Here is a 26,843-nt window from a genome sequence, read left to right on the forward strand (position 1 = left end):
ATAACTACAGCAACACGCAGACGTTTCTAGCACATGCACACAGCCTCTCTACACCTCCATTATTCATCATCTGCTTTCTCCTCTTCCTCCTCTTCCTCCTCTTCTTCCTCCTCCTCCTCCTCTCTCTCCTCCTCCTCCTCTTCTCTCCTCCTCCTCTTCCTCCTCCTCCTCCTCCTCTGTCTGACGCTCTCTTATTAACACATCTGCTCTGAACCACAGGTCACAGCTCTCAGGTCCACGGACACAACAGGACCAGAGGAGGTGAAGATGAAGGAAAGAAAGACAGAAGGAAAGACGGAAAGAAAGAAAGAAAGAAAGAAAGAAAGAAAGAAAGAAAGAAAGAAAGAAAGAAAGAAAGAAAGAAAGAAAGAAAGACAGAAGGAAAGATGGAAAGAAAGAAAGATAAAGAATACCTTTTGTCAGTGAGACAAAAGGTAACTCAACTGCAAAAGGCATTCATTATTATCCTGAAAAGGCTAAAAGATTGTTTATCAGCAACTCGTGTAACCCATAAAAAGGAATGTTGTTCTATAGTTTGTAAATATTATTTATAGCATATTGTTTGCCTGCAATAAATTCTTTATAATGTGAAAAAAAAGAAAGAAAGAAGGAAAGACAGAAAGAAAGATAAAGATGATAAGAAAGACACCTATATACCACAACTTCATTCCCTTCTAAATGACGACTTTCTCCACAACCAGGAAGCTACAACTTGTACAGCTGGGTGTGAACGAGTCAAGGTTCTGCTGAAATCCAACAAAGTGTCTACAAAAAAAGCTGGAGAAAGGACAAAGTGCGAACGACACCACGGGCGCCATACGAACAAGATCCAACACACCTGTGTTAACGATAACCGAGCTGGAGAAGAACAAAACTGCTGTTTCTGCTGAACTACAGGCCTCGCCAGCTCTCAGGAGTCCCCCGGTCCTTTTAGGGACATGTTTCCCATTTTTCTTTTTTGATTTTTCTGATAATTTTGGCTGCATTACAGCTAAAGGTATGAATTTCTGCAAGAAAGTTTCTTTTTTGACACATTCTTGAAATCTATTGTCAGTTACTCTTACAGGCCATTTATACACTGGTAACACTTTATGCACCCTTTCGAGTCCCTTTTCATAACTTTAACCCTTTAAATGCCGGTTTGAAGTCTTCAAAATGACATTTAAAGCAACACTATGGAACTTTTCAGCCTTCATATAATATTTTCATAACTTTTGTGATGGTACATCGACTTACAACAAGTTGAATGACACCTCTGTCTTGTCTTGAGCAGAGCTGAAGAGGCTTAAGAGATTTATGCAACAAAAAAAAGCTGAAAAAATATTGATATATGATTTTATAGCAGTTATTTTATGTGTCCATTTTTGGACATGAGAGTCCCGGAAGGATGAAAATTGGAGGAACCCACATGGGCTTCCTCCAATTAAAAAAAACAGTCTTTTGTTTTTATTTATATATTTTTTGTGGTGTGACTTATTTATGTTTGTTTGTTTTTTGGTTAATGTTGTGGTAGATGTATGTATATATGTATGTGTATGTCTTTTATATGTTTGTACTTTGTTTGACTGTCTGCACTGACAGACATATCTTGATTTGCACCTGCTGCTGCTGCTGCTGCTGCTGCTGCTGCTGCAAAAAAAAAAAGTCTGAACTCTGTCAAGGCCAAAGTTGAAGATTTCAGACAGCGGGTAAACACAATGGCAGCGGCTCTTTCCAACCACAGCAACAGAGAAATCCACCTGGAAACTCAAGGTGAAGCAACAAACCAGCAGCTGAACAACAATGACCCAACGACCCGTCATCATTCGTTTTACTTGCTGAAAAAAAGAGAGACCAGATGCTGGCCTTGACAAAGAGACGAGGGCAACTCCTCTATCAAGACCTTAAAGGGATAGTTCACCCAAAATTGAAAGTCCTCCGTGGCTTCTCTGAGTTACAGGGGGTCTCGGCGTAGCAGTGCATGTCCATATGACGGTTGCAAATGGATACCAACTGTCTTCGTAACAAAAAGACACACCAAAAAACATCCAAATACCTCCATGCTGCTCGTATGTAATGTCCCTCTTGTATTGAAGCCCCGACATGAGAAATTGTTCCGAAAAACGGGGGCTTCAGTACAGCCCTTAGTCCACATGAGGGGGGAGGAGATAATGAGTGAAATTTGAATTTTGGGTGAACTATCCCTTTAAGATCTACCTCTTCCCTGAGAAGAAGAAGGAAAAGACAACAGCTCCTCCATCAACAGATCATCACGATGCTGAAGACCTGAACCATCACACACACACACTGACACACACACACACATCCTCTCTGTGTTCCTACCTGTATGTAAGCGGCCAGCCGGGGGTAGACCCTGTAGGGCCCCAGGATGTGGGACAGCGGCGAGCCACACACACACACACACACACACACACACACACACACACACACACACACACACACACACACACACACACACACACACACCCTCTCTGTGTTCCTACCTGTATGTAAGCGGCCAGCCGGGGGTAGACCCTGTAGGGCCCCAGGATGTGGGACAGCGGCGAGCTGCAGGGGAAGCTGCTGGTCACCGCGTGGCTCACCTCCGGCAGAGAAAACACCTTGAAGCCAAACTTCTCGTAGAGTTTCTGCAGCTCCTCGTCCGGCTGGTCCTCGCCCTCGCTCAGGATGCTGCCCACCGCGTAGCGACACTTCTCCGCCGGCCGCTGGAGGACACACACACAGAGAGACACAACAGAGTCAGACACCTACTGCTGCTTATTCTCTCTCTTTCTCAGCTGGACTAGATTTATGGTAATAATTTGCAATGTAACGTAAATAAAGTTAAAGAAAAGCTGGTTAACCCTCCTGTTGACCCAATCTGTTTCCTTCCTCCATCCTTCCTTCTTTCCACAATCTTTTTTCCCTTCCTTCTTTCCTTTCCCTTCATACTTCCTTCCTTCCTTGACCTAGGAGGACAACAGGAGGGTTAATCTCCATTAGAAACAATAGAACGAGGAGACTTGGAGCAAACCTAAACTTATAAATGATGTTCAAATGAAAGAAGATTATTGAACAGCAGCGTATCTGATCTGGCTCTTTGCCTTCAGAGGTGGAAGTAAAGGGAGGGATGAGGGTGTAACCCCCCCCCCCCCCAGGTGTGTTGTGTTGAGTCCGGTCTGTGTTTACAGTCCTGTGGTCTGAGGACAGGACGGTTAACGACCGACGACATCACAGAGCTCATTAAAAACGCAAAGTGGCACCAAGCGGCCAATCAGCAGAGAGGAGAGGGAGCGTTAAAACATCAGCTCTCTGTGAATGAACCATATAAACCAGGAGGAGGAAGAGGAGGAGGAGGTCTTCCTCCTCCTCTTCTTTTTCCTCTTCCTCCCCCTTTCCCTTCTGCTCATCCTCTTCCTACTCCTCCTTTTCCTCTTCCTTCTCCTTTACCTCCTCTCCCTCCTCCTCTTCCTCTTTTTCTTCCTCCTCCTCTTCTTCCTCCTCTTCCTCTTTGTCTTCCTCCTCCTTTCCCTCCTCCTCTTCCTTTTTTTCCCTCCTCCCCATCTTCCTCTCTCCTCCTCCTCCTCTTCTTTTTCCCCTTCCTCCTCCTCCCCCTCTTCCTCCTCCTCCTCTTCTTCTTCCTCCCTCCTCTTCTTCCTCCTCCCCCTCCTCCTCCTCCTCCTCGTTCCACTGACTGATCTGAGTCAGTTTTTATTTTACACACTTTGTGGAAACGGATTAAACTCCTCTCAATAGTTCAAGATTAAAAAAAGCTCTTTTCTGTGTGTGTGTGTGTGTGTTTCTATGTGTGTGTGTGTGTGTGTGTTTCCTCCGTCTGGTCTAATATTGACTGGAGGACCTGTGGGATCAGTGTATTTATTCCTCCTCTGCTGTCGACACACACACACACACACAGACACACACACACACACACACACACACACACACACACACACACGCAGCAGTGAAATGCTAATACACCTCAGCAGCAGCAGCAGCAGCAGCTCTATCTCAGTCTCTGATGGTTTATTCCTCTTGATGAGTCGTAGCAGAGTGAAGCTGCAGGTGAGTGAAGCTCCGCCCACTCGTCTACACATCATGACATCACACTTCACTTCTTTTATTTCTGCTGCTCGTCATGACGACGGCTCCAAACAAAGTGGGACATGAGTAGATCACAGGCCGGAGCAAACTGCAGCTTCCAGGTGGATGGAAGGAAGTAGGAACTCCTCCACAACGTGCTGCTGACTGCTTCACGGCGACGTCGCTTCCTCCTTTCCACATTCGCAAAAAACATGGAAGTCGATGCGAACGAACGCCGATGTGGGAGGATTTACCGTCCGCTGTCATGGCAGCAGCAGCAAGAAAACCGAAGACATTACAAGTTTTATCTGAGGAGACTAAAAAACCAAAGAGGGAGAGTAACGGGCAAATTTACCCTTTACCCGATGCCGGAGCACGGCGCATAAATTCAGAGAGTAGCTCATGTGGGACTGTAGGCCTGTTGTGACGATAACAAATTTTGCTGGATATATTGTCCCACAAATTATTGACGATAAACGAGAGCAAATTAACCACTAATATAATAATAATATTTCATAATAATGCAAGTAGACCCTTTTAAATGCAATAAACTTTTACTTCTCATGAGTATTTTTTTTACCATTGTAATTGGAATGAGAAAAACTTTTCTACTATCCTAAATAAATAAATAAAACAAACAAAAAATAATAAACAGTGCAGTGCAGCTCTTCTGTCCAATAACGTTACACACCTGAAGCTCCACTTTTCATTCAGACAAACTAATGTGACTTCCACAGATGTTAGATTTCATCAATGAGACCAACATTTATCTCCTAAAAACTATTAAACCAGCCGGTGGTAAACCTCTGAAAACCTGCTGATAAGTTAAGATACTCGGCTCGTTTTCTCCCCCGGGATGACGACGGAGGTTGACCGGAGCTCAGCAGGCGGCTGCAGTCTGTGGGAAGCCCCCGTTGCACCCCAGTCAGGCTGAAACCAGTTGAAACCAGTTCAGTCGGAGCTACTGGTGCAGGTTGAAACCAGTTGAAACCAGTTCTGGTGCAGGTCTAACCCTCCGTGTGATTAATGTGATAACCTCATATCTGAGGCTGAGTCTCCTCTGAGTCCATGGGAATGAATTAAATACAAAGATCAATGAGCTTCAGACGGCTGCTGCCTCCCACACACACACACACACACACACAAACACACACACACACACACACACACACACACACACACACACACACGCACACACGCACACACACACACACTCTCTCTCTCTCTCTCTCTGTTTCCATGGTGACACTGCCCTCTAGTGGCCGACAGAGCGGATCACAGTCTAAACCGACTGAAGCTGTGTTTTCTCCTCTGTTATACCACCTGCTGATTGGCTCAGGGTATGTGTTGTTGCTACGGAGACGCTCTGGACAACAAATTATATATATCCACTCAAACCTTTGGTGACACCGTTCACACTGAAATCACAGCATCTGTTGGTGTTGTTGTGTATTAGTTATTAAACAGACCTGGGATCAGACTCTGAGCTCAGTCACATTAACTACAACACGGTACCAGACAGAGGAAACTGATCTGAGAAGCTTCAGAGATGAAGAGTTAAAGATGAGTTAGATTCATATTCATGACTCGCGTGAAACTGAGTCATCGATGTGTCAGAGACACAGAGAGAGACACACACACCTTCCTTCCTTTAGTTTTTTTTAATTATTTATTTTTTAATTCTTAGCCTATTACTACTAATTACTAATTAAATGTCTATGTAGGCCTATCGTTATTCTGTTGTCCTAACGCAGAGTTTTTCAACCTTGGGGTCGGGACCAAGGGGGCAGTTGTCGGTCTGAGAAGTGAAGCTCACTTCCGCATTCAAAAAGCTGCAATCCCCTCTTCTTCCTCTGGGGGCTGGCTCCAGAAGGGAGCAACTCCAATCAAGCCCCATGTTAAAATAGCCGATTTTACAGCTTAAAAAAACATATTTACAGCCTGGTACATTTCATTTTTTTGGTCTCAATCGACAGTTTCTACCCTCGCACACACTCTGAGGGGGGTGAATTTTTTTAAAACTCTACCGTTTTACTGTTATTAGGGTTAAAGTTCTGGCCAATTAGGGCGCAGAACCGTTGAGTGACAGGTCCGGAGACCGCTGCTACGAGGCCAGTGGGCGGGCTCTCGGCCGGCCAACGGCCGCACCGCTCCAAATATGGCAAGTAGAATCCAACATGGCGCGGCTCAAACCCCCGTAGTAGCGGCACAAAACAGACTCCCCCAAACCAATGGGTGACGTCACGGACGCTACGTCCATTCTTTTTACAGTCTATGGTCGGGACCCCATGTGGGGTCGCCTGGAATGTTAAGTAATTGCTAAAAAAAATAGTGATAATTAAAAACAAACTAACTAATTATTACTCTTTTTAAAATTATAATTAAAAACACAGCATACAATCTTAAACAACTGTAAACTATACTTTCACTTTATCGAATATAAATTGAGTTCAAATAAAATGCAGCATATAAAAATATCTGAGCTGGTGCATCTTGATTGACAGGGTCGCCCAAAATTTGTGATGTCACAAGGGGGTCACGAGCCAAAAAAAGTTTGGGAACCACTGTCCTAACGTTTTGGCAAAATTGTAAATCACAGTCATGCCAATAAAGCTTGTTGAATTTGACAGAGAGAGAGAGAGAGAGACTCCAGCTCACAGTCATCAGCTCCATGTTAAAACATTCCTGGTCTCAGACTTTGTGGATCATGATCTGATGTTTCTGAGACCAGGAATGTTTTAACATGGAGCTGACGACTGTGAGCTGCAGTCTCTCTCTCTCTCTCTCTCTCTCTCTCTCTCTCTCTCTCTCTCTCTCTCTCTGTCAAAAAAGTTTTAAAAAAGATCCTGAATGAGACACGACTTCTACTGAGTCATGACAGACTGAGATAAATAGAAACACAGTGTCTGTCTGTCTAATATCTACATTGTATCTCTCAGTATATGAACACTACACTGCAAAATCTTACCAAGAATATTTGTCTTATTTCTAGTCAAAACAAATCTCATTCTACTTAAAATAAGACTCATCACATTAAAAAGCAGCTTGTTTTTAAGTTTTTCTTCCTTATTACAAGCACAAAAAGTTTTTTTACTTATTTCAATTGAAAAGTTGTTTGAAACAAGTGAAAATGATCTAAAAACAAGTTAATTTTTAGGTGATGAGTCTTATTTTAAGTGGAAAGAGATTAGTTTTGACTAGAAATGAGACATTTTGACAAGAAATAAGACAAATATTCTTGGAAAGATTTTGAGTTCTTGCAGTGTATGAACCGTCCTGACACAGTGAGTGCTGTTCTCAGTCGTGCTCCAGTGATCACTGTTCGATCCCCGTGTGTGTGTGTGCTCTGCTCTAACCAGCAGAAGTTTGTGTTGTGTTAACACCAAACACAAAGTGGTGGTGAAAACTAAACGCGTTCACGTGATGTTCAGACTGAAGAGGAGGAGGAAGAGGAGGCTGCGTCGGCCCTTCGCTCTGTTTCCACTGAGTCAGAGCAGACACACACACACACACACACACACACACTGACACACACAGAGGAAACATCAACAGTGCAACGTGGCATCGAACAGCTGACTGACTGTTTCATCATCCACACTGAGCTGCAGCCTGGAGCGCACACACACACACACTGATACACACACACACACACACACACACACACACACACACACACACACACACACACACACACACACACACACTGATACAGTCTTTAAACAGCGACACGCTCCAAACCAGCTGTGTCATGTGACCAACAGACGACATCATCATCATCTACTGTTTCATTTACAACACGTTAAAGTCTTGTTTATTCTTATTTAAGTTGTGAATATAATCTCTGTGTGTTTTATCTTTAAAGGGATAGTTCAACATTTTGTCAAATTGGCCCATTGCCATAATCCCTGTAGTCATAGCAGTAGATTTGTTACCTTTAATAATTGTCGGTGCAAGCTGTTTTTAGAACGGTGGAGCAGAGCCGTGAGCTGCTCAGAGCTACGCTACGGAGGCTCATTATGGGATTTCTTGGTTTCCCTCATCAAACTCATCAAATACACAATCCAACAACTCCACAACGCTCTGGTGGACAAGTTGTGAGCTGCACATTCACCACGCTATGAGATAATCATGTAACATTATGATTAGGTTTGTTACGACACCAGAATTTCAGTAGTTGATACCAATACCAGGAGATTTCCATGATTCTCGATACTTATTCGATACCACGATTAAAAAAAAAGAAGAAAAGAACAGGACCCATGTGCTTCTAAATTCACTGGGCTACTTTAATATTTAGAGAAAAAAAATGTCTGACATCATCAAACTGTCTTGTATTTGAGCTCCACTGTGATTCAACGACGTCTCAACCTGCACAGAGTTTAAAGACTGACCGGAAAAAGACGCACAGGCTCAGACTCACAATCGTATACAGGAATCAACACAACCCGCCGAGGGCAAAGTTGCATGTTGGCAACGACTTGATACCAAAGAATCTGTTCTCATGACAACCTTACAGTAATCACGACACATGAAGCAAATACTCAGAACTACTTTCTCTTCTGAAATCCCTCCGCCCAGCAGCAGCCGTGTCTGGAATGTAGTTCTGGCTGCATTTCCCTCTAAAACAACTCTGTGTGGTAACGTTGTGTTATTATCTCATAGTGTGGTGAATGTGCAGCTCACAACTTGTCCACCAGAGCGTTGTGGAGTTGTTGGATTGTGTATTTGATGACTTTGATGAGGGTGTCTTGCCTCACTCCCGAGTCCATGACCAGCAGATAGACACCATCCTTTCGATTGTGCGTTCAGTAACCATGGAGATAGAGCCGTATTGCCCGTAATTAGCTTAGCTCAAACACTGGAAGTGTATAGGTAGTGTTAGCCTGCCTCCACCTAAAGTCGCTAATTAGCTTAGCTCAAACACTGGAAGTGTATGGGTAGTGTTAGCCTGCCTCCACCTAAAGTCGCTAATTAGCTTAGCTCAAACACTGGAAGTGTATGGGTAGTGTTAGCCTGCCTCCACCTAAAGTCGCTAATTAGCTTAGCTCAAACACTGGAAGTGTATGGGTAGTGTTAGCCTGCCTCCACCTAAAGTCGCTAATTAGCTTAGCTCAAACACTGGAAGTGTATGGGTAGTGTTAGCCTGCCTCCACCTAAAGTCATCAGAGAAACTCTTCAGCAACTCTAAACGGAAACCGGCGGGCCGATCTTCGTCTCAGAGCTGACAAAAATCTCCGGTAAGGCATCTTGAGCGGTCAAATGTCGCTAACGGGACGAGATCGGTCAAAACGGAGGGTTCAAGCAAAGACGCTTTATTTTGGTTCAAGCTAGCTACATCGAGGCTAGGTTAGCTTCCTATTTCAAAGTAAAAGCACAAATTCTATCGTCATGGTTTTCTGTATGTAAAGGACAACGGGTGTTTTATTTTGTGAAAGTAACCGGAAGTGCATTGGTCACAACAGCTAGCTTGAGTAGCGCCGAATTCGTCCGAACAAAATTGTAAACAGCTGGTATTTAGACAAATTAACGACACACTGCTGATCTAAACGGCTACTTTCTCACCTGAAATGTTTGAAATGTGGATAAAGTGATATATTTACAGAGTTTAGAGCTAAAATGAAATCAGCTTCTGACTGCTGGTTTCGGCTCGGGTAGGAGGCAGGCTAACACTACCTATACACTTCCAGTGTTTGAGCTAAGCTAATTAGCGACTTTAGGTAGGAGGCAAGCTAACACTACCTATACACTTCCAGCGTTTGAGCTAAGCTAATTAGCGACTTTAGGTGGAGGCAGGCTAACACTACCTATACACTTCCAGCGTTTGAGCTAAGCTAAGTTACCGGCATTTGACCGCTCAAGATGCCTTACCGGAGAGTTTTGTCAGCTCTGAGACGAAGAGTTTCTCTGATGACTTTAGGTGGAGGCAGGCTAACACTACCCATACACTTCCAGTGTTTGAGCTAAGCTAATTAGCGACTTTAGGTGGAGGCAGGCTAACACTACCTATACACTTCCAGCGTTTGAGCTAAGCTAATTACGGGCGATACGGCTCTATCTCCCTTGTTACGGTGCGTTCACACCGACTTTGCCCGCTGGAATATTTGTTTTTACTCGCGGCACTCGCGCGAATATTTCACTTGAGTTCAATATTTTGAACTCGAGCGAACGAGCGAATTTCGCGTTTTCGCTTCATTCGTGCCGCGCCATTCGCAAAAAAATTCGCCTCGCGCCCTGTGTGAACACGGCGTTACTGCACGCACAGTGGAAAGGATGGTGTCCATCTGCTGGTCATGGACTCAGGAGTGAGGCAAGACACGGGGAAAAAAAATGTTGGTGTGTCCCTTTAAAGGTGATGAACCTACTGTTATGGTGAGAGGAGGATCTGACTGAAATGTTGAACTGTCCCTTTAACGTGTCCCAGGTCAAACTAACATGTCAGTATCTTATCAGGAGACAAAGTCCACATGGGGGGGGGGGGGGGGGGGGGGGGGGGCTCAGTGTTACGTCAGCGTTACGTCACCTGTTTGGGGTCATCGTAGAAGACGCCGATGGAATCGAGCCGGGGTCCGATGCTGCAGGTCTCGGTGTAGGCGGCGCCGCTGTCCTTGTACGAGCCCTCGCGGAACTTGTAGGCGATGGTGACGTTTCTGACCGGGGGGGGGCCCGTGCCCACGTCCACGTCACGCAGCAGCCCCGAGTGCACGAGCAGCCCCCCCACGGTGAGCACGAGACACAGGACGGACAGCGCGATGAGCAGCAGCAGCGCCACGTCCGACATCACGGTGACAGACACACACACAGAGGGACAGAGGGACAGTCCTCCTCACGTTACACTACCGCTACTCTCCCGTTACTCTGACGTTACGTTACTCTCCGTGCATCAAAGCAGCGTGACGGCTGCAGAGAAACAGCTGGTCTGAGTCCTGTTTGTCCTGTTGTAGTCCGGTTCTTCTGTGGTTGTGTAGTCCGGTTGTTGTGTAGTTGTGTTGTCAGGTTGTTGTGTAGTTGTGTAGTTGTGTTAGTTGTGTAGTTGTGTGTGTCTGTGTGCTGAGAAGCTCCGGGTCCAGCTGGGAACAGAACTGACTGAGAACAGACGGTTTGTTTACGGTGTTTCCCCAAACACTGCACTCACTTCCTGGATCAGACCATTATGTCCCGGAGGAGAGGGGTGGTTGGTTCACTTTAGAATTAGATAGATAGATAGATAGATAGATAGATAGATAGATAGATAGATAGAGAGGGGGAAGAAAGAAAGAAAGAAAGAAAGAAAGAAAGAAAGAAAGAAAGAAAGAAAGAAAGAAAGAAAGACAAAGAAACGGGGTAGATAGAAAGAAGAAAAGAAAGAAAGAAAGAAAGAAAGAAAGAAAGACAAAGAAACGGGGTAGATAGAAAGAAGAAAAGAAAGAGAGGGGGGAAAGAAAGAAAGGTAAAAGACAGATGGGGTAGAAAGAAAGAAATAGATAGATAGATAGATAGATAGATAGATAGATAGATAGATAGATAGATAGATAGATAGATAGATAGATAGATAGATAGATAGATAGAGAGAGAGAGGGGGGGGGGACGAAAGAATGAAAGAAAGGAAGAAAGAAAGAGAGAAAGAAAGAAAGAACGAAGTAAAAAGACAAAGAAACGGGGTAGAAAGAAAGAAAGAAAGAAAGAAAGAAAGAAAGAAAGGTAAAAGACAGACGGGGTAGAAAGAAAGAAATAGATTATTAATCAGGTGCATCTCAATACATTAGAATATCATGGAAAAGTTTATTTATGTCAGTAACTCAATTCAGAAAGTGAAACCAAGACATTATATCCATTACACACAGAATGAAACATTTAATTTCTTTATTTATTTAAATTCTGATAGATAGATAGATAGATAGATAGATAGATAGATAGATAGATAGATAGATAGATAGATAGATAGATAGATAGATAGATGTAGCACCACATCAAAAAGAAGCAAAAGGGCACAAATACAGTTTAAAAGTAATAAATAGTGCACAGTTTATTGCACAATAATAAATAAATAAATAATGCACAGGCATGTTGCACTTGTCCAATTTGCATAATTAATCACATGATCAAATTATAAGATAGGCTATAAAATACATTCAAGGGATTTTAATTTAAAAATAGTTTCTCCTACACTTAAAGAGAGTATGCAAATGTAATGAATAGTTTCAGAGGGCCTTGACTTCTTACAACCTCCAGACACTTTGTAATGTTACATCATCTTACATCATCTTACATCTACCCCCCCACCCCCCTTTCTCTCGTTCTTAATTTTTAAAGTTACTTAATTTACTTTATTTTATTTATTTAGGTATTTATTTTCTATTCTCTTATTCTTTATTCTTCTTTATGGGGCTTGTTGTTGCCGTTGTTTTCCCCTTCTGTTGTTTTGGTTTTTGAATTTTCCTTCATGACTTTATCTTTTATTGTGTGTACCTATATAAAAAAAATAAATTCAATAAATATACCATGAACAAATAAGTGTTTCTCCTGTTTATTATTATTATTATTATATTATTATAAATCTCAGCTGGTGAGGAGACTAATGAGTTTATGACTCTGTACCCCCCCCTGTGTCTCATGATAATGGTTCAGTCCAGATTCAGGCTGCGTGGAAAAAGATGAGTGAAAACCCCGTGATTTCTGTTCTTTGCTCAGTTTTTCTATGTTTCCTTTCAGCTGCTGGTTTCTGCTGCTTGTGTCTTCACCTCTGGTCCGACGCGTCGCTGCTCGTCAACCAGTTTCTTCTCTCAGGTTTCAGTTTCTGAGTCTGAACCAACTAAACGAGTCAAATCAGTGAAACAGAGAAACAGAGAGTTTCTGTTCAGAGCTCTGCTGCTGACGTCACGTTCATCCAACTATGGAAATCCATTAAGGACAAAAATAGAAAAAACAGACCAAACCAAGAAGAGTCCAGAGGGTTTGAGAGTTAAAGGAGCAAGACAGAAAGTTTTATTAGCCTAAATGTTGATGAGTTTAATGTGTGAATTAGTTTAATAACACAATTTAAAGCAGCTTTTATTCATATTCTTCAGCAGCAGGAGGCAGAACTCTGTAAAACAACCTGATGGACGCATCTGCTCCTCAAACTCTGGAGCTGAATAGATGCATTGACAACTCAATCCCTGTTATAGTTGAACTATAATCAATAATCCAGTGTCTGTCACAGAGGCATCCACACTGCAAAAACCCCAAATCTTTCCAAGAATATCTGTCTTATTTCTTGTCAAAATGTCTCATTTCTAGTCAAACTATCACTACTGACTTAACTTGTTTTTAGATCATTTTCACTTGTTCCAAACTAATTTTCACTTGAAATAAGTAGAAAAATCTGCCAGTGAAAGCAAGTTTTTTGTGTTTGTAATAAGAAAGAAAAACTTGCTCCACTATCAGATTTTTCTACTTATTTCAAGTGAAAATCTGCTTGAAAGAAGTAAAAAGTGTCTAAAAACAAGCTACTTTTTAATGTGATGAGTCTTATTTTAAGTAGAATTAGATTGTTTCGACTGGAAATAAGACAAATGTTCTTGGTAAGAGTTTGAGTTTTTGCAGTGCATCCAAAAGCTTCTGTGTTTTTATGAGTGTTATGAAATCTTTGACTGAAGATATTAATAAAACACTGAGGTATGTGACATCACTGGTGTCACGGTTTGGTCTCATATCATAAGAGAGGAATGCCTTAGTAGTCCTCTCCACTGATTCACAGCATCCCTGTCTTCCAGACGCTACAGAGGATTATATTGCCTTTTTTTATTTTAAATGACGACTCTGACACTTTGAACTGTGAATTTCAGCTTCTCCAACTTCCAGACGGAGCTACAGGACAAAACAGTTTTGTTCCTGCTGCCATCACAGAGCTGAACAAGCTTTATTTACTTATCTTTATTATTTTATTGTAGCGAGGCATCCGGGTTTTGTGTCCTTGTTTTATACTGATTTCATTCTTGTTTAAGGAAATCTGTGTGTTTATTGGTGGAGCCTTGAGCTATGGAGACAGTTTTATCATTGTTTCTGGTCTATCATTAATTGATTTCATTTCGATTTATTCCATTCATGGTTTATACTTCACATGATGTGCACATAATAATAAATGAAAAGGAGCAGGATGAAGAAAACGTATGGTACCTATCCCTTACCATAGTTATAACTGCACTGGCAACAACAAAAGTAGCAGTGGATGGACACCACTCATCTATCTATCTTTTCTTTTTCTCTTTCTACTTCTATTTTGTAGGTGCTTATTTTTTCTTTTTTAAACATTTTCTTAAACTGAGATATACCTGTGCAACTTTTCAGTTCCTTGCTTAGTGATTTCTATAGTTTTTACACCTGCAACAGAAATGTATGTTTAAAACCAAGCTTCAGTCTGTTTTATCCTCTTCCTCCAGTTTGAACAAGTTCTGTAAATGTTCTGTTCTTTGCTTTATACATTATTTTTAATGTCTGAGGATCTATTAGATCGGCCACTTTCAATAAACCTGTGGAGTGATGTTACTTGCATACTGTAGGTATCACCCCACACTTCCACGCAATAATTAATAATAAGATATTGCAAAATAAGTGTACAGTATAGCATTCAAAATTATTCAAAATAAAAATATTCTTGGCCACCTTGACTCTTATATGCTATATGATGTTTCCATGTCAGTTTTAAGATAACACCCCAAAACCTAAATAAAGGCACACTCTCAATATGCAAATGAAAGCGCAATTTCATCCTTTTTTCCCCTTTGTTTCAATTTGTTTTATGTCTGAATGATGAAATGTTAAATGTTTTGTGTGAATGAGAACTCACTGCACAGGACAAATCTACCTATGAATAAAGTAACCTGAACCTGATCACTGGTCTCACATCATTCATTGTGTCCATGATGTAGTGACGTGAACTTAACGATCTGTGGTCTTATGTTCCATCACTAAACTCCTGAGTTTTATAGTTTGGTTTGAATGAACTGTGTATAAAACATGTTTTCTCCTCTGAGCTTCATTTAAAGGAGGTGAAGAGAGAAGTCGGTGTTGAGTCAGAGAGGAGCTGCTCTTCTCTTCTCTCAGACTTCACTCATCTCTGCTTCTAATGAAAGAAAAAATAATAGAACTCACAAAAGGACAAAACTCCTCTGATCATCTTCACTCAGTATCAAAACACTCAGATGTTTTATTGTGCACCAGCATCTAAAAAAAGTCTCTTTTATGTCGTAACATCTTTTTAATAATAGTTTCTGTTACATAACGTGTAAATAAAACAGACACACAACTCAGACTGAAACACTGACACCAACACCTAATTATTATTAGGAACAGAAAAGGAAAAACAAAACAAAACCTGTGCAGGTAAATTAACACAACTCAGTCGTTTCTTAACTTAGATGTACTGTAGATGTGATGTCACAAGACTTCTGGTTACACTGCAAAAACTCAACTCAACTTGTCTTATTTCTGTTCAAAATGTCATTTCTAGTCAAAACAAATCTCATTCTACTTAAAATAAGAAAAGCAGCTTGTTTTTAGACACTTTTTACTTCTTTCAAGTCTATTTTCACTTGAAATAATAGAAAAATCTGATAGTGGAGCAAGTTTTTCTTTCTTATTACACAAAAGCACAAAAAACTTGCTTTCACTGGCAGATTTTTCTACTTATTTCAAGTGAAAATTAGTTTGAAACAAGTGAAAATGATCTAAAAACAAGTTAATTTTTAGGTGATGAGTCTTATTTTAAGTGGAAAGAGATTAGTTTTGACTAGAAATGAGACATTTTGACAAGAAATAAGACAAATATTCTTGGTTTTTGCAGTGTATTTATAGGTTTATAGGTTTATATTCATCCTCTACTACAGTATAAAGTGTCCTGTCATTAAATCTAATCATCAGAGTCGTCCATCGTCGCATCTGTAGCTGCTTCATCTCCTCTTCCTCCTCCTCTGTTGGTCTTCTGTCTCTCCTCGGCGTCGCTGTCCTGCGCCCGGAGGAGAAACACATGACAAACGCTCCGGTTAAACACGCTGATCTGGAATCAGTTTAACCACGAAGCAGAAAGTACAGACGCCACATCAAACACCGACTCTAATCATCAGCCCGTTATCAGCCCTCTGCCCCCAGCTGCAGGAGGAGGAGGAGGAGGAGGAGGAGGAGGAGGAGGAGCTCTGATACCACTGTTACATTAAACTTTAAAGGGATAGTTCAACATTTTGGCAAATTGGCCCATTGCCATAATCCCTATAGTCTTAGCAGTAGGTTTGTTACCTTTAATTGTCGGTGCAAGCTGTTTTTAGCTATTTTTACCTCATCAAAGTCATCAAATACACAATCCAACAACTCCACAACGCTCTGGTGGACAAGTTGTGAGCTGCACATTCACCACGCTATGAGATAATAACACAACGTTACCACACAGAGTTGTTTTAGAGGGAAATACAGAGACTGATGATGAAAAACTGTCCCTGAAGGCAACGTGCATCAGCGGTTTTGCATGAATTTCCCTCTAAAACAACTCTGTGTGGTAACGTTGTGTTATTATCTCATAGCGTGGTGAATGTGCAGCTCACAACTTGTCCACCAGAGCGTTGTGGAGTTGTTGGATTGTGTATTTGATGAGTTTGATGATGAGGGAAACCAAGAAATCCCATAATGAGCCTCCGTAGCGTAGCTCTGAGCAGCTCACGGCTCTGCTCCGCCGTTCTAAAAACAGCTTGCACCGACAATTAAAGGTAACGAACCTACTGCTATGACTATAGGGATTATGGTGATGGGCCAATTTGACAAAATGTTGAACTATCCCTTTAACAAACCACTTTATAAACACGACTCAGCTCTGATCTCCACGTCGCCTCCAGGATCAAACTCTTTATTAAACCTCGTGTGATAAATAAATGAATGAATAACTTGACTCTAGCAGCAGTAGAAGATGTGTTTCTGTTGTTACCTCGTCCTCTGATTCGTCCTGAGGCAACGGACGGTCTCCCTCCTCTTCATCGTCTTCATCATCATCGCTGCCCGGTGACCTCTGAGACAGAATCTCTTCACCCTGCAGCACAACAACAACAGTCAGTCAGTCAGTCGCACACTGAGGCTACGTTTACACGCAAACGATCTGGACAGAAAACGCAACAGTGGCGTTGTTGCGTTCTCACTTTTTATTTTGCGTTTAGACGAGCGTGTTTGGGGTGGAAATCTGCGTGCACACGGTGACGCAAAAGTCTGTGGAATCTGACATGTTTGTTGTTATTTTCCTGTGCTGTCGCATGCCACAATAACCTACACAACATTAGAGTAGGGGAGTCGTTTAGCTCAGTGGGTCGAGCAGGCGTCCCGTATTGATTCCCGGCTCAATAACCATCAATTAAAGGCAAAAATGCCCCCAAAAATATAGACTTGCAAAAAAAATTATAGTAGTTACTAAGGAACTAATGAGAAACTAACTATTAGTTAATCATTAGTTACACTTGTTGTACCCTAAAGTAAAGTTAGACATCAAAATGAGAAACTACTCTAATTTTGTGTAGCTTACTTCCTCAGTAACCAACTACTCATTAGTTCAATCAATCAGTCAATCAATCAATACAACTTTATTGTCCCTGCAGGGAAACTTGTCATGGACAGTCATGTGCCGCAAGTAACTGCATTACATAAGTACACAAAACAGATAAAAAACTGTACATTTGACGTTCTTCGCACAGTTCTCACATACACACAACTCTCCCATTCACACAGATACATATAAATATGGTAGATAAAAAGTACTGATGAGAACTATTAAAAACACAAATAAAGTGCAGGAGTGTCAGGAGCATTAAAAAGATTTAAAGGGCCCATATTATGCAAAATCCACTTTCTACAGGTTTTGTAGTGGTCCTGTGTGTTCCCGTGGCCTTTCTATGACGCCTGGAGGTGGAAAAAGTCTGTTCACTCCCTTAATTGATTTCTAAACTTTTTTGAGATCGTGTCTCCAAACGGGCGAATTGGAAGTGCTGGCAGACTTGACGTCAGGATGCGCTGAACTCAGGTGACTCCACCTCCCGGTACTTCCTTATCCTCCCCCTGGGCCAGTCTGGAAAAACGTGAGCTCCGCCTGCTGACACTTTTCCGGAACAGCGACAGATTTTTTTTGGAAATCAATGCCCGACCCCTGTCCCAATGTCAACATTGGCACATGTGAAAACCACACCCTCTCCCCGTGACAGCTGTGGAGTGGACGTGGTTACACATCTTATTTGCATTTCAAGGTGCAGACACAGAAATGGCTCGTTCTCAGGAGAGCTCTGGAGAGCCACTTTTAGATTACTGAGATGTAGAGCTGCAGATTGATTTGGGGACAATACACTAGGAATAGATATGGTTGGACAACTTAGAACCATGTGAAATGGTTGAAAAACAGCATAATATGGGACCTTTAAAAAATATAATAAAAAAAAAAAAAAAAAGTTCCTCAGTAACTAACTACTCATTAGTTCCTCAGTAACTCCTCTGCTGAGGTGGAAACATGCAGAAGAAAACCAGTTTCCAGTCACATCATCTGGAGAAGTCCAGTCTGAGTCGAACTGAAACACGTTTACATGAAGGTTGAGAAGTAAGTGAACTTTCATGAAGTTCAGTCGACAAGTTACAGACGGATTAAAGACAAAATTAGTTTTTATGTCTGACCGTCATATAGACGTACTGAGACACAGAGAGACAGAGAGACTCTGGGACTCTGTGTCAGAGTGATGGTGTCGTGTTTCTCTCTCGGTGTGTGTTGTGGTACCTTGAGGTTGCGGTTCTTCAGGTTGCCCATCCAGAACGCCTCCTGACAGTTGTTGAGCAGCAGCATGGCCTTCACCCGGTACACAAACAGCTCCAAGCTCTTCTTCAGCGCCGGCACGTGATTGGTCAGACTGGTGTCCTGGTGAATCTGAACAACAACAGCACAAAGAGACACCGAGGGGTTAATGTGCTGCGTTCACTGTCCACACTCTGAACTCTCTGTCTTTATTCATTCATCACTGCAAAAACTCAAAATCTTTCCAAGAATATTTGTCTTATTTCTTGTCAAAATGTCTCATTTCTAGTCAAAACTAATCTCTTTCCACTTTAAATAAGACTCATCACCTAAAAATGAACTTGTTTTTAGATCATTTTCACTTGTTCCAAACTAATTTTCACTTGAAATAAGTAGAAAAATCTGCCAGTGAAAGCAAGTTTTTTGTGTTTGTAATAAGAAAGAAAAACTTGCTCCACTATCAGATTTTTCTACTTATTTCAAGTGAATCCAACTGAGCCCTGTAACTGACAAGCTGAGTTCAATCAACTGGTCCACGATGGATTTGCTGAGCTGGTCACTGAATGCCATTGACAGAGTGTTCTCAACAAGGCGTGCAGGTTCTGGTGAGCCCAAATGCCCGGACGGGACTTTCATCTCCGGCTACATCTTGGATGGATGGGAAAAGTGGAGAGTCCTCTGCCTTGCCGCACTCGATGTTGAGGACGTCGAAGACGTGTACATTTTCACGTTCATGACAATTGGGATGTTCACCCTGGGATGCGGAATTTTCATGCAATATCGGAAAATGAGGAAGATTGCCTCTGAGCAGAGCAATGCCAGGGCGGACAACGCCACTACTCGAGGTGCTGTGGTCGGGATGCGCTCCGACATCACAGCAGTTCGTGAATTTGTGTCAATATTACGAGCTGACATGGCCAAAACTCGGGAGGATATGGCGAGGTTAAGCGCGGCAAAGGCTGCAGAGGAGACGGATGAATAAAAGAATATGGCAAAAAAGGGCTCTTACACCACAGCATACACCATCCCAAAAATAATAAGTACATTGGACGTTGCTCACTGTCGATTGGACCATTCTATGACTTTGTGACATGCCAAGCTACAAGATGAGACTGTTGTTCACTCATGACGGACAAATATGGACACATGTGCAAACACACACGTAATCTATGTACTGTACTGTCTAGAGCTAAACTTCAGCTCTGCTTACTACCTGTTGCCAACATGTTATATCGAATGTCATAAGTAAAATATGTTATATCAAAATGTAAAAAAACAGAAAAAAGCAAAAAGAAAAGAAAAGACTATGATATGATCTATATACTACTTATGCCGTAACATATTATGTCAAAATGTCATAAGTAAAAGAATGTTAAAAAAAAAAAAAAAGGAGAAAAGATTATGATAAAGATTTTATTCTGTGGGTAATGGGGGCGGGACTAGATAAGCTTTTGCTTCTCCCGCTTTCCCTTTCGGCCATGTGCATTGTATTATTGAACTAAGATGAAGTGTGATGATGATGATTTAAATTGACATGCCCGAAATAAATAAATTGATTGATTGATTGATTGATTGAAAATATGTTTTTAGAACTTTTCATTTAAACATTTTAAACATTTTACTTTGAAAATGTGTAATAGACTTCACTGTACAGTAGAATGAGTTATAATAAGAATAAATGAATAATAAAATGAAAAGGGGAGGGAAGGAGGGGGTAATTAAAATAAGAATTAAATAATAAGAGTAGAAATGGATAAAATAAATGAATTAATAAAATGATTAACTAGATAAATATACATCTGTATACAGTACATCATCCTACACATTCATGTATATACGTACATATGTATAATTAAATTAAGGTAAAGAGGTACTGTATATTAATGCATAAAAATATCTATTCTATATATTGTATCTTTATTCTTCTACTCTTTCGTCGTGCTGTTTTATTTTATTTTATTTTATGTGCGTTCACCTTGGAGTGTCCACAGAGATGATGCAGCTGCCGCGTGCTGAGCTGGAAGGTTTTCAGGAGACTCTGAACGTCCTCCTGAAACACACACACACACACACACACACACACACACACACACACACACACACACACACACACACACACACACACACACACACACACACACACACACACACACACACACACACACACACACACACACACACACACACACACAGTTTTTTACTTTACAATATTTTATATATAAATCTAAAGTTTTGATTGGATGAGATTACAGAGAAAGTCGTGAGTTGTTGATATTAAATCAGGAGAACAAACTCCCTTCAGTGAAATCAACTGTAGCTGTAACTAGGTAATAACATTAAAGGTTCATTACGTGGTATTTCAGAGCTCTTCCTGGTTTAAAACAGCTGTTTCTGTCACATAACACAGATTAAACACAGAGTGAGAGTGAACAGCTGTTGTAGAGAAGAAGTCATTTGTACCTTGTGCCTTTTGAAGCTGTAGTCCAGCAGCGGCATTCCCAACTTCAGGAACGACTCCAGGAACAGGCGGCCGAACTGCACACACACACACCACATAATGACAGTTAATACTAAAACCACTGCTGCTATATAATATATAATATATATATATATATATATAAACCTCTGGAAAAAATTAAGAGACTGCTCCAAAATGTTGTTAATAAAGCAGCTTCTCTACATGTGGCAGCCATCGAGTCCAGTGTCTGTTGAACTCCAACACAACAAGATTATTAATAAAACACTGCTGTGATTAAAAATTGGGATTATTCCACCAATGTTGATTTCTAAACTCTTCCTAAGTTTAAAAAGTAGTGTTGTGTTGTTTTAAAATGAATATGAACTTGTTTTCTTTGCATTATAGCTACGCTAAGGTCTGAAAACACCAGAATTGTTTTGTTATTTAGACTAGTTTAGTCATTTTCTGCAAATAAATAAATGCTCTAAATGACAAGATTTTTTATTTCAAATTTGGGAGAAGTTTTGTCAGTAGGTTCTAGAATGAAACAAAAGTGTTCATTTTACTCAAACACATAGTAGCTATGAATAGTAAAACCAGAGGAACTGATCATTTTGAAGTGGTCTCTTCATTTTTTCCAGAGCTGTATATATAATATACATATATATTTAATATGATGTGTATCATGTTTAACTCTCCTGTTGTCCACATGGGTCAAGGAAGAAAGGAAGGCAGGAAGGAAAAGATGGGAGGAAAGAAGGAAGGGAAAAGGAAAGGAAGGAAGGAAGGAAGGACGAAGGGAAAGAGGGAAGGAAGGCAGAAAGGGAAAGATGGGAGGAAAGAAGGAAGGGAAAAGGAAAGGAAGGAAGGAAGGAAGGACGAAGGGAAAGAGGGAAGGAAGGCAGAAAGGGAAAGATGGGAGGAAAGAAGGAAGGGAAAAGGAAAGGAAGGAAGGAAAGGAGGGAGGGAAGAAGGATTGTGGAAAGACGGAAGGGAAAAAGGAAGGAAAGAAAGATGGAGGGAGGGAACAGATTCGTTCCAGGAAGGAAGAAGGGAGGAAAGAAGGAAGGAAAGAAAGATGGAGGGTCAATTGGATCAAAAGAGGAGAGAAGAAGAAGGAAGGAAGAAAGGAAAGAAGGAGGGGAAAAAGGATTGTGGAAAGAAGGAAGAGTGGAAGGATGGAGGAAGGGAACAAAAGAAGGACGACAGGAGGGTTAGTTAACGTCTCACCTTCAGACACACGTTGAGCACCGGCCGGGAATCAAACACCTGGAAAAAGACAAAGGTGAAATATACAAATTAATTTACTAACAACACAAGAAGAAACACAAAGAGCAGCTGGAAACACCTTTTATATTAAACTACTAAATATGTAACAGGTGACGAACCTTGACCAGGTTGACCAGGATGTGGAAGTCTCTGACGGCCAAGTTCCACGTCAGCAGCTTCTCACTCTGAGTCTGACCAGAAACACACATTAACATGACCTCACTGTTAGTTCAGCGTTAGGGAACCCTTTAATTTATACGATAATTACGTGATAATTACGTCATAATGTCTAGAAATACCAGTCAGTTTCATAGAGACGTCATAATAAAGATTACACATGATTTTCATGCTTTGAATTTTTTGGGAAAGACCAGAAGTCAATTAGAATCAGTTATTTCTGGGTTATTTCTACACAATCAATTGTTATTTCTTGGCTGTATTTCTCCACATTACTATGAAATTGACCTTTATTTCTGGACATTATGACGTAATTAGTTGTTATTTCTTGGCAATTTCAATTTTTTTATAAGTGTTTTTTCCCAAAAGGGCTAAACAAACATTCACAGCAGGGGAAACGTTCACACAGCCTGTCCTGTAATTTATAATTTGTCCAACCATATTCATATTTAACTGGCAAAAATACATTAATGTCGACTAAATTAAACAGAGGTTGTGTTTGCAGAATAACCCCCCACCCCTCAATCACTGTTTTAACTGAATTCTCAGCATCTCCAACTGAATACATGTGGTTTTCTTGGCTATTTCTTGATATTATTACGTATTTAACAGCCTGTAAATTAAAGGGTAACTCTGTATATTTAAACAACACGTCGTTCAGGTTATAAAGTTTGTTCAGGTGTTTAATGATACGACTGTTTTATCAGCTGGAGGAGTTGTGTGTGTGTGTGTGTGTGTGTGTGTGTTTTCAGAGCAGTGAGTTGTTGTGTGTCCATAGCAACACACACACAACAGCGTACAGTGCAGCGCCAGAGCGACACCTAGTGGCCGAACCTCGGAGCTGTCGGCGGCGCGGCCGGCAGGAATCCTCCTCACGGATTTATCCAGCTCCGACATCAACACTTTGTAGAAGACCAGGAAGGTTTGTCTGAGGAGCAGAAGGAGGAGAAGGAGGATGATGATGATTGAGTTTTCACAGTTATCTGGATTTTTAAATCCCTTGTTTTTCCATCCAGGATCAATAATCAATAATCCATCTTTACTTTTATCTCAGTTGGATCGGATCAGTCTGATCAAAAATCAGTCTGGTACCAAAAAAAAGTAAACACATCACCCCTGTTCTGGCTTCCCTCCACTGGCTTCCCATCCGTTTTAGAATTGATTTTAAAGTGTTATGAATTGTTTTTAAAATTTTAACTGGTCTGGCCCCACTATATCTTAAAGAACTCATACAAGTCCGATATCCAGCTAGAGCTCTGCGTTCATCTGGAGAACCGTTGCTGGATATACCTCGAACAAAATTAAAAACCAAAGGTGACCGAGCCTTCTCAGTAGTTGCCCCCAAACTCTGGAACAGCCTGCCACTACATATTAGACTTGCAGGATCAGTGGAGAGGTTCAAGTCCGCCTTAAAGACTTATCTTTTTTCCCTGGCTTTCGGATCATGATCGAACTGATGTGTTCTCGCCATGGTTATGTGTACATATTTATACGTGTACATAGCATGTGTATATTTCTGTATGTATATTGATATGCGTGTGTGAATTGTTATGTAATTTTGTCTTTTTTTACTTCGGCGCTGTAAAGCACTTTGGCTGACCGTGACAGGTCTTTTAAACGTGCTATATACTGTAAATAAAGGTGAACTTGAACTTGATCCAGATATAAACTTTTCTAGACGACCAGATCCAGATAATGAGTGTTTAAATGTGACTGTGTATCAGACTGAAGGGTGACAGGTCTGTAACAGCAACATGGAGACACTCACACTGGATTTATCTGAAAACAGGGAGTTTGAGTTGTTTTCTGAGCTGTTTTTTTTATTTCTTCAATGTCTTTTGAACAGTCAGACCTGGCTGTTTAAATAAAAAAAATAAAACAAACATACAGCAGGGTTTCTGCAGGTTTCACCAACTCAAATAAAGAGTCACAAAACTACTTAAACTGTCTGTAATATATAAGCTGTGCGTTCGGCTCGTTTGTAGTTATAAATACATTCAATAAAACATTTGAGGAGCGTTACATGATGGGAATAACTGTGCGTTCACACCAAAAGCTTCCAAAGCGTCAAAACGCCCTGGTTAACTTTATGGTAATTAGCTATGACGCGGTTTGGCGGAGACGTCCTTCAGCCCAATGACCAGCGCGATCGAACTTTGACATCAGTCACGTGGCGAACGACCAAAGCAGCTGAATATATTTGCCGTTTTGTGAGCCGTCTTGTCTGAAGCGCAGCCTCGAGCGTTTTTGACGCTTTGGAAGCTTTTGGTGTGAACGCACAGTAAGAAAATTAAGACCCGTCTAAAGTTATTTAAGACCTGAACACAATACTTAAGCGAATTTAAGACTTTTTAAGACCCAGAGGAAACCCTGTACAGAACATCAGTCCAACACATTGTGAATATTTCAAATTCAAACTTCAAATTTTAGATTTAATTTAATTATCCAGTAGTTGGGAAAAGTTCTTCAATTGTAGAATAATCAAAACTTTATTTATTTATCACTGTGATGGTTTAAAAATCAGGTGGAAAATATAAAAAAAAAAAAAAAGGAAGAGCAGGAGGAGGAAGAGGAGGAGGAGGAAGAGGAGGATGAAGAGGAGGATGAAGAGGAGGATGAAGAGGAGGATGAAGAGGAAGAGGAGGATGAAGAGGAGGAGGAGGAGGATGAAGAGGAAGAGGAGGATGAAGAAGAGAAGGAGGAGGAGGAGGAAGAGGAGGAGGAGGAGGAAGAAGAAGAGGAAGAGGAAGAGGAGGACCTACCTGTTGAGAGTCGGCCATGACGCTGAGCTCTCGTCTTTAGCTGCGTTGAGCAGCTCAGAGACTCCTTCTCCTGAGATCTCCTCCACCGCCTTCAGGACGTCGTCCACGTGCTCCAGGTAGATGCTGCGCACACACACACACACACACACACACGATTATTATTGTATTATTGTTATGAGGCCTAGTTCACTGCAAAAACTAAAATATTTTACCAAGTTAATTTGTCACCCAATTTCCAGTCGAAACAATCTCATTCTACCTAAAACAAGACTCATCACATTAAAAAGCAGCTTGTTTTTAGACACTTTTTACTTCTTTCAAGCAGATTTTCACTTGAAATAAGTAGAAAAATCTGATAGTGGAGCAAGTTTTTCTTTCTTATTACAAACACAAAAAACTTACTTTCACTGGCAGATTTTTCTACTTATTTCAAGTGAAAATTTGTTTGAAACAAGTGAAAATGATCTAAAATTAAGTTCATTTTTAGGTGATGAGTCTTATTTTAAGTGGAAAGAGATTAGTTTTGACTAGAAATGAGACATTTTGACAAGAAATAAGACAAATATTCGTATTCATTCTGTATTGAACAGGAGCTGCTGCACACGTACAAGTTATAACAAGAGTCTATGGGAGGAAACACGTGACCGATGGGTAACTTTGGACGACGTAGAACATGTTTAATCTACGTTTTTGTTGCAGTGACACATTTTACTCACTTTTATCTCGCTCGTCTAAAAATATATAGTTGTAAAAGTATTTTTATATTATTTTTTAAAGTGTTATTCAAGGCACTGGAGCCTAACTCCTCACCTCAGCAGAGTCTGAACGGCTTCGTTGAACTTGATTCCTCGCTCCTTCTCTCCTGCGGCCGTCACCCACTCCTGACTCAGGAAGCCTTTGGCTACAGCAGCTGGAGAGGAAGAGGAGGAAGAGGAAGAGGTTGTTAGCAGCTGTAGCGGTTCTGACCGTAGACGATGACGTAGCTACGGTAACAGAGACAGAGGAGGTTCTTCTGACCGATCTGCTGCCTGAAGGAGGCGGGGCTTCCTCCTCCTCTGGTTGCCACGGTGCAGAGCAGCTGTGTGAGGCTGAGCGCCGTGTTGAGGCTCGGCATCGAGCTGCAGAGGTTCAGGAGGTACTGGACGCTGTGTCTGCACAACCACACACACAACCACACACACACACACACACACACACACACACACACACACAGGAAGTCAACACACACACATCAATTCTGTATTTATTACAGCTTAATTTATCCATATATTGTGTATTGTAATTCTGTGTGGGCAGCTACGTGTCCTACCTTTCTCAAAGGGATAGTTCAACATTTAGTCAAATTGGCCCATTG

At 41.2% G+C, this 26,843-nt stretch overlaps 3 protein-coding genes and 1 long non-coding RNA gene across 4 annotated transcripts in view; 2 read left to right on the plus strand and 2 right to left on the minus strand.

Annotated features, from left to right (window-relative positions):
• tex264a (testis expressed 264, ER-phagy receptor a) overlaps positions 1-11,168 on the minus strand; it is a 64,372-nt gene extending 53,204 nt beyond the window's left edge. The window contains exons 1-2 of the mRNA XM_083972403.1: positions 10,583-11,168; positions 2,484-2,705 (exon numbers count right to left, since the gene is read on the minus strand). Coding sequence (XP_083828529.1) covers positions 2,484-2,705; positions 10,583-10,840 — 480 coding nt within the window. The 5' untranslated portion in view covers positions 10,841-11,168. The remainder of the gene's footprint in view (positions 1-2,483; positions 2,706-10,582) is intronic.
• gpx1b (glutathione peroxidase 1b) overlaps positions 1-26,843 on the plus strand; it is a 320,730-nt gene that overhangs the window by 249,065 nt on the left and 44,822 nt on the right. The window lies entirely within an intron of this gene.
• The window catches only part of LOC310986486, an 82,984-nt gene that overhangs the window by 10,426 nt on the left and 45,715 nt on the right, over positions 1-26,843 (plus strand). The window lies entirely within an intron of this gene.
• fancd2 (FA complementation group D2) overlaps positions 15,893-26,843 on the minus strand; it is a gene marked incomplete at its 5' end in the record, with an annotated part of 47,761 nt that continues 36,810 nt past the window's right edge. The window contains 11 exons of the mRNA XM_083972353.1: positions 15,893-16,024; positions 16,991-17,092; positions 18,809-18,955; positions 20,799-20,873; positions 21,284-21,358; positions 22,512-22,550; positions 22,670-22,741; positions 23,562-23,655; positions 25,490-25,612; positions 26,300-26,399; positions 26,507-26,640. Of these exons, the coding sequence (XP_083828479.1) occupies positions 15,929-16,024; positions 16,991-17,092; positions 18,809-18,955; positions 20,799-20,873; positions 21,284-21,358; positions 22,512-22,550; positions 22,670-22,741; positions 23,562-23,655; positions 25,490-25,612; positions 26,300-26,399; positions 26,507-26,640 (1,057 nt within the window). The 3' untranslated portion in view covers positions 15,893-15,928. The remainder of the gene's footprint in view (positions 16,025-16,990; positions 17,093-18,808; positions 18,956-20,798; positions 20,874-21,283; positions 21,359-22,511; positions 22,551-22,669; positions 22,742-23,561; positions 23,656-25,489; positions 25,613-26,299; positions 26,400-26,506; positions 26,641-26,843) is intronic.

This window comes from Trachurus trachurus, assembly GCF_905171665.1.
Source record: "Trachurus trachurus genome assembly, chromosome: 5".
Classification (NCBI taxonomy): Eukaryota; Metazoa; Chordata; class Actinopteri; order Carangiformes; family Carangidae; genus Trachurus; species Trachurus trachurus.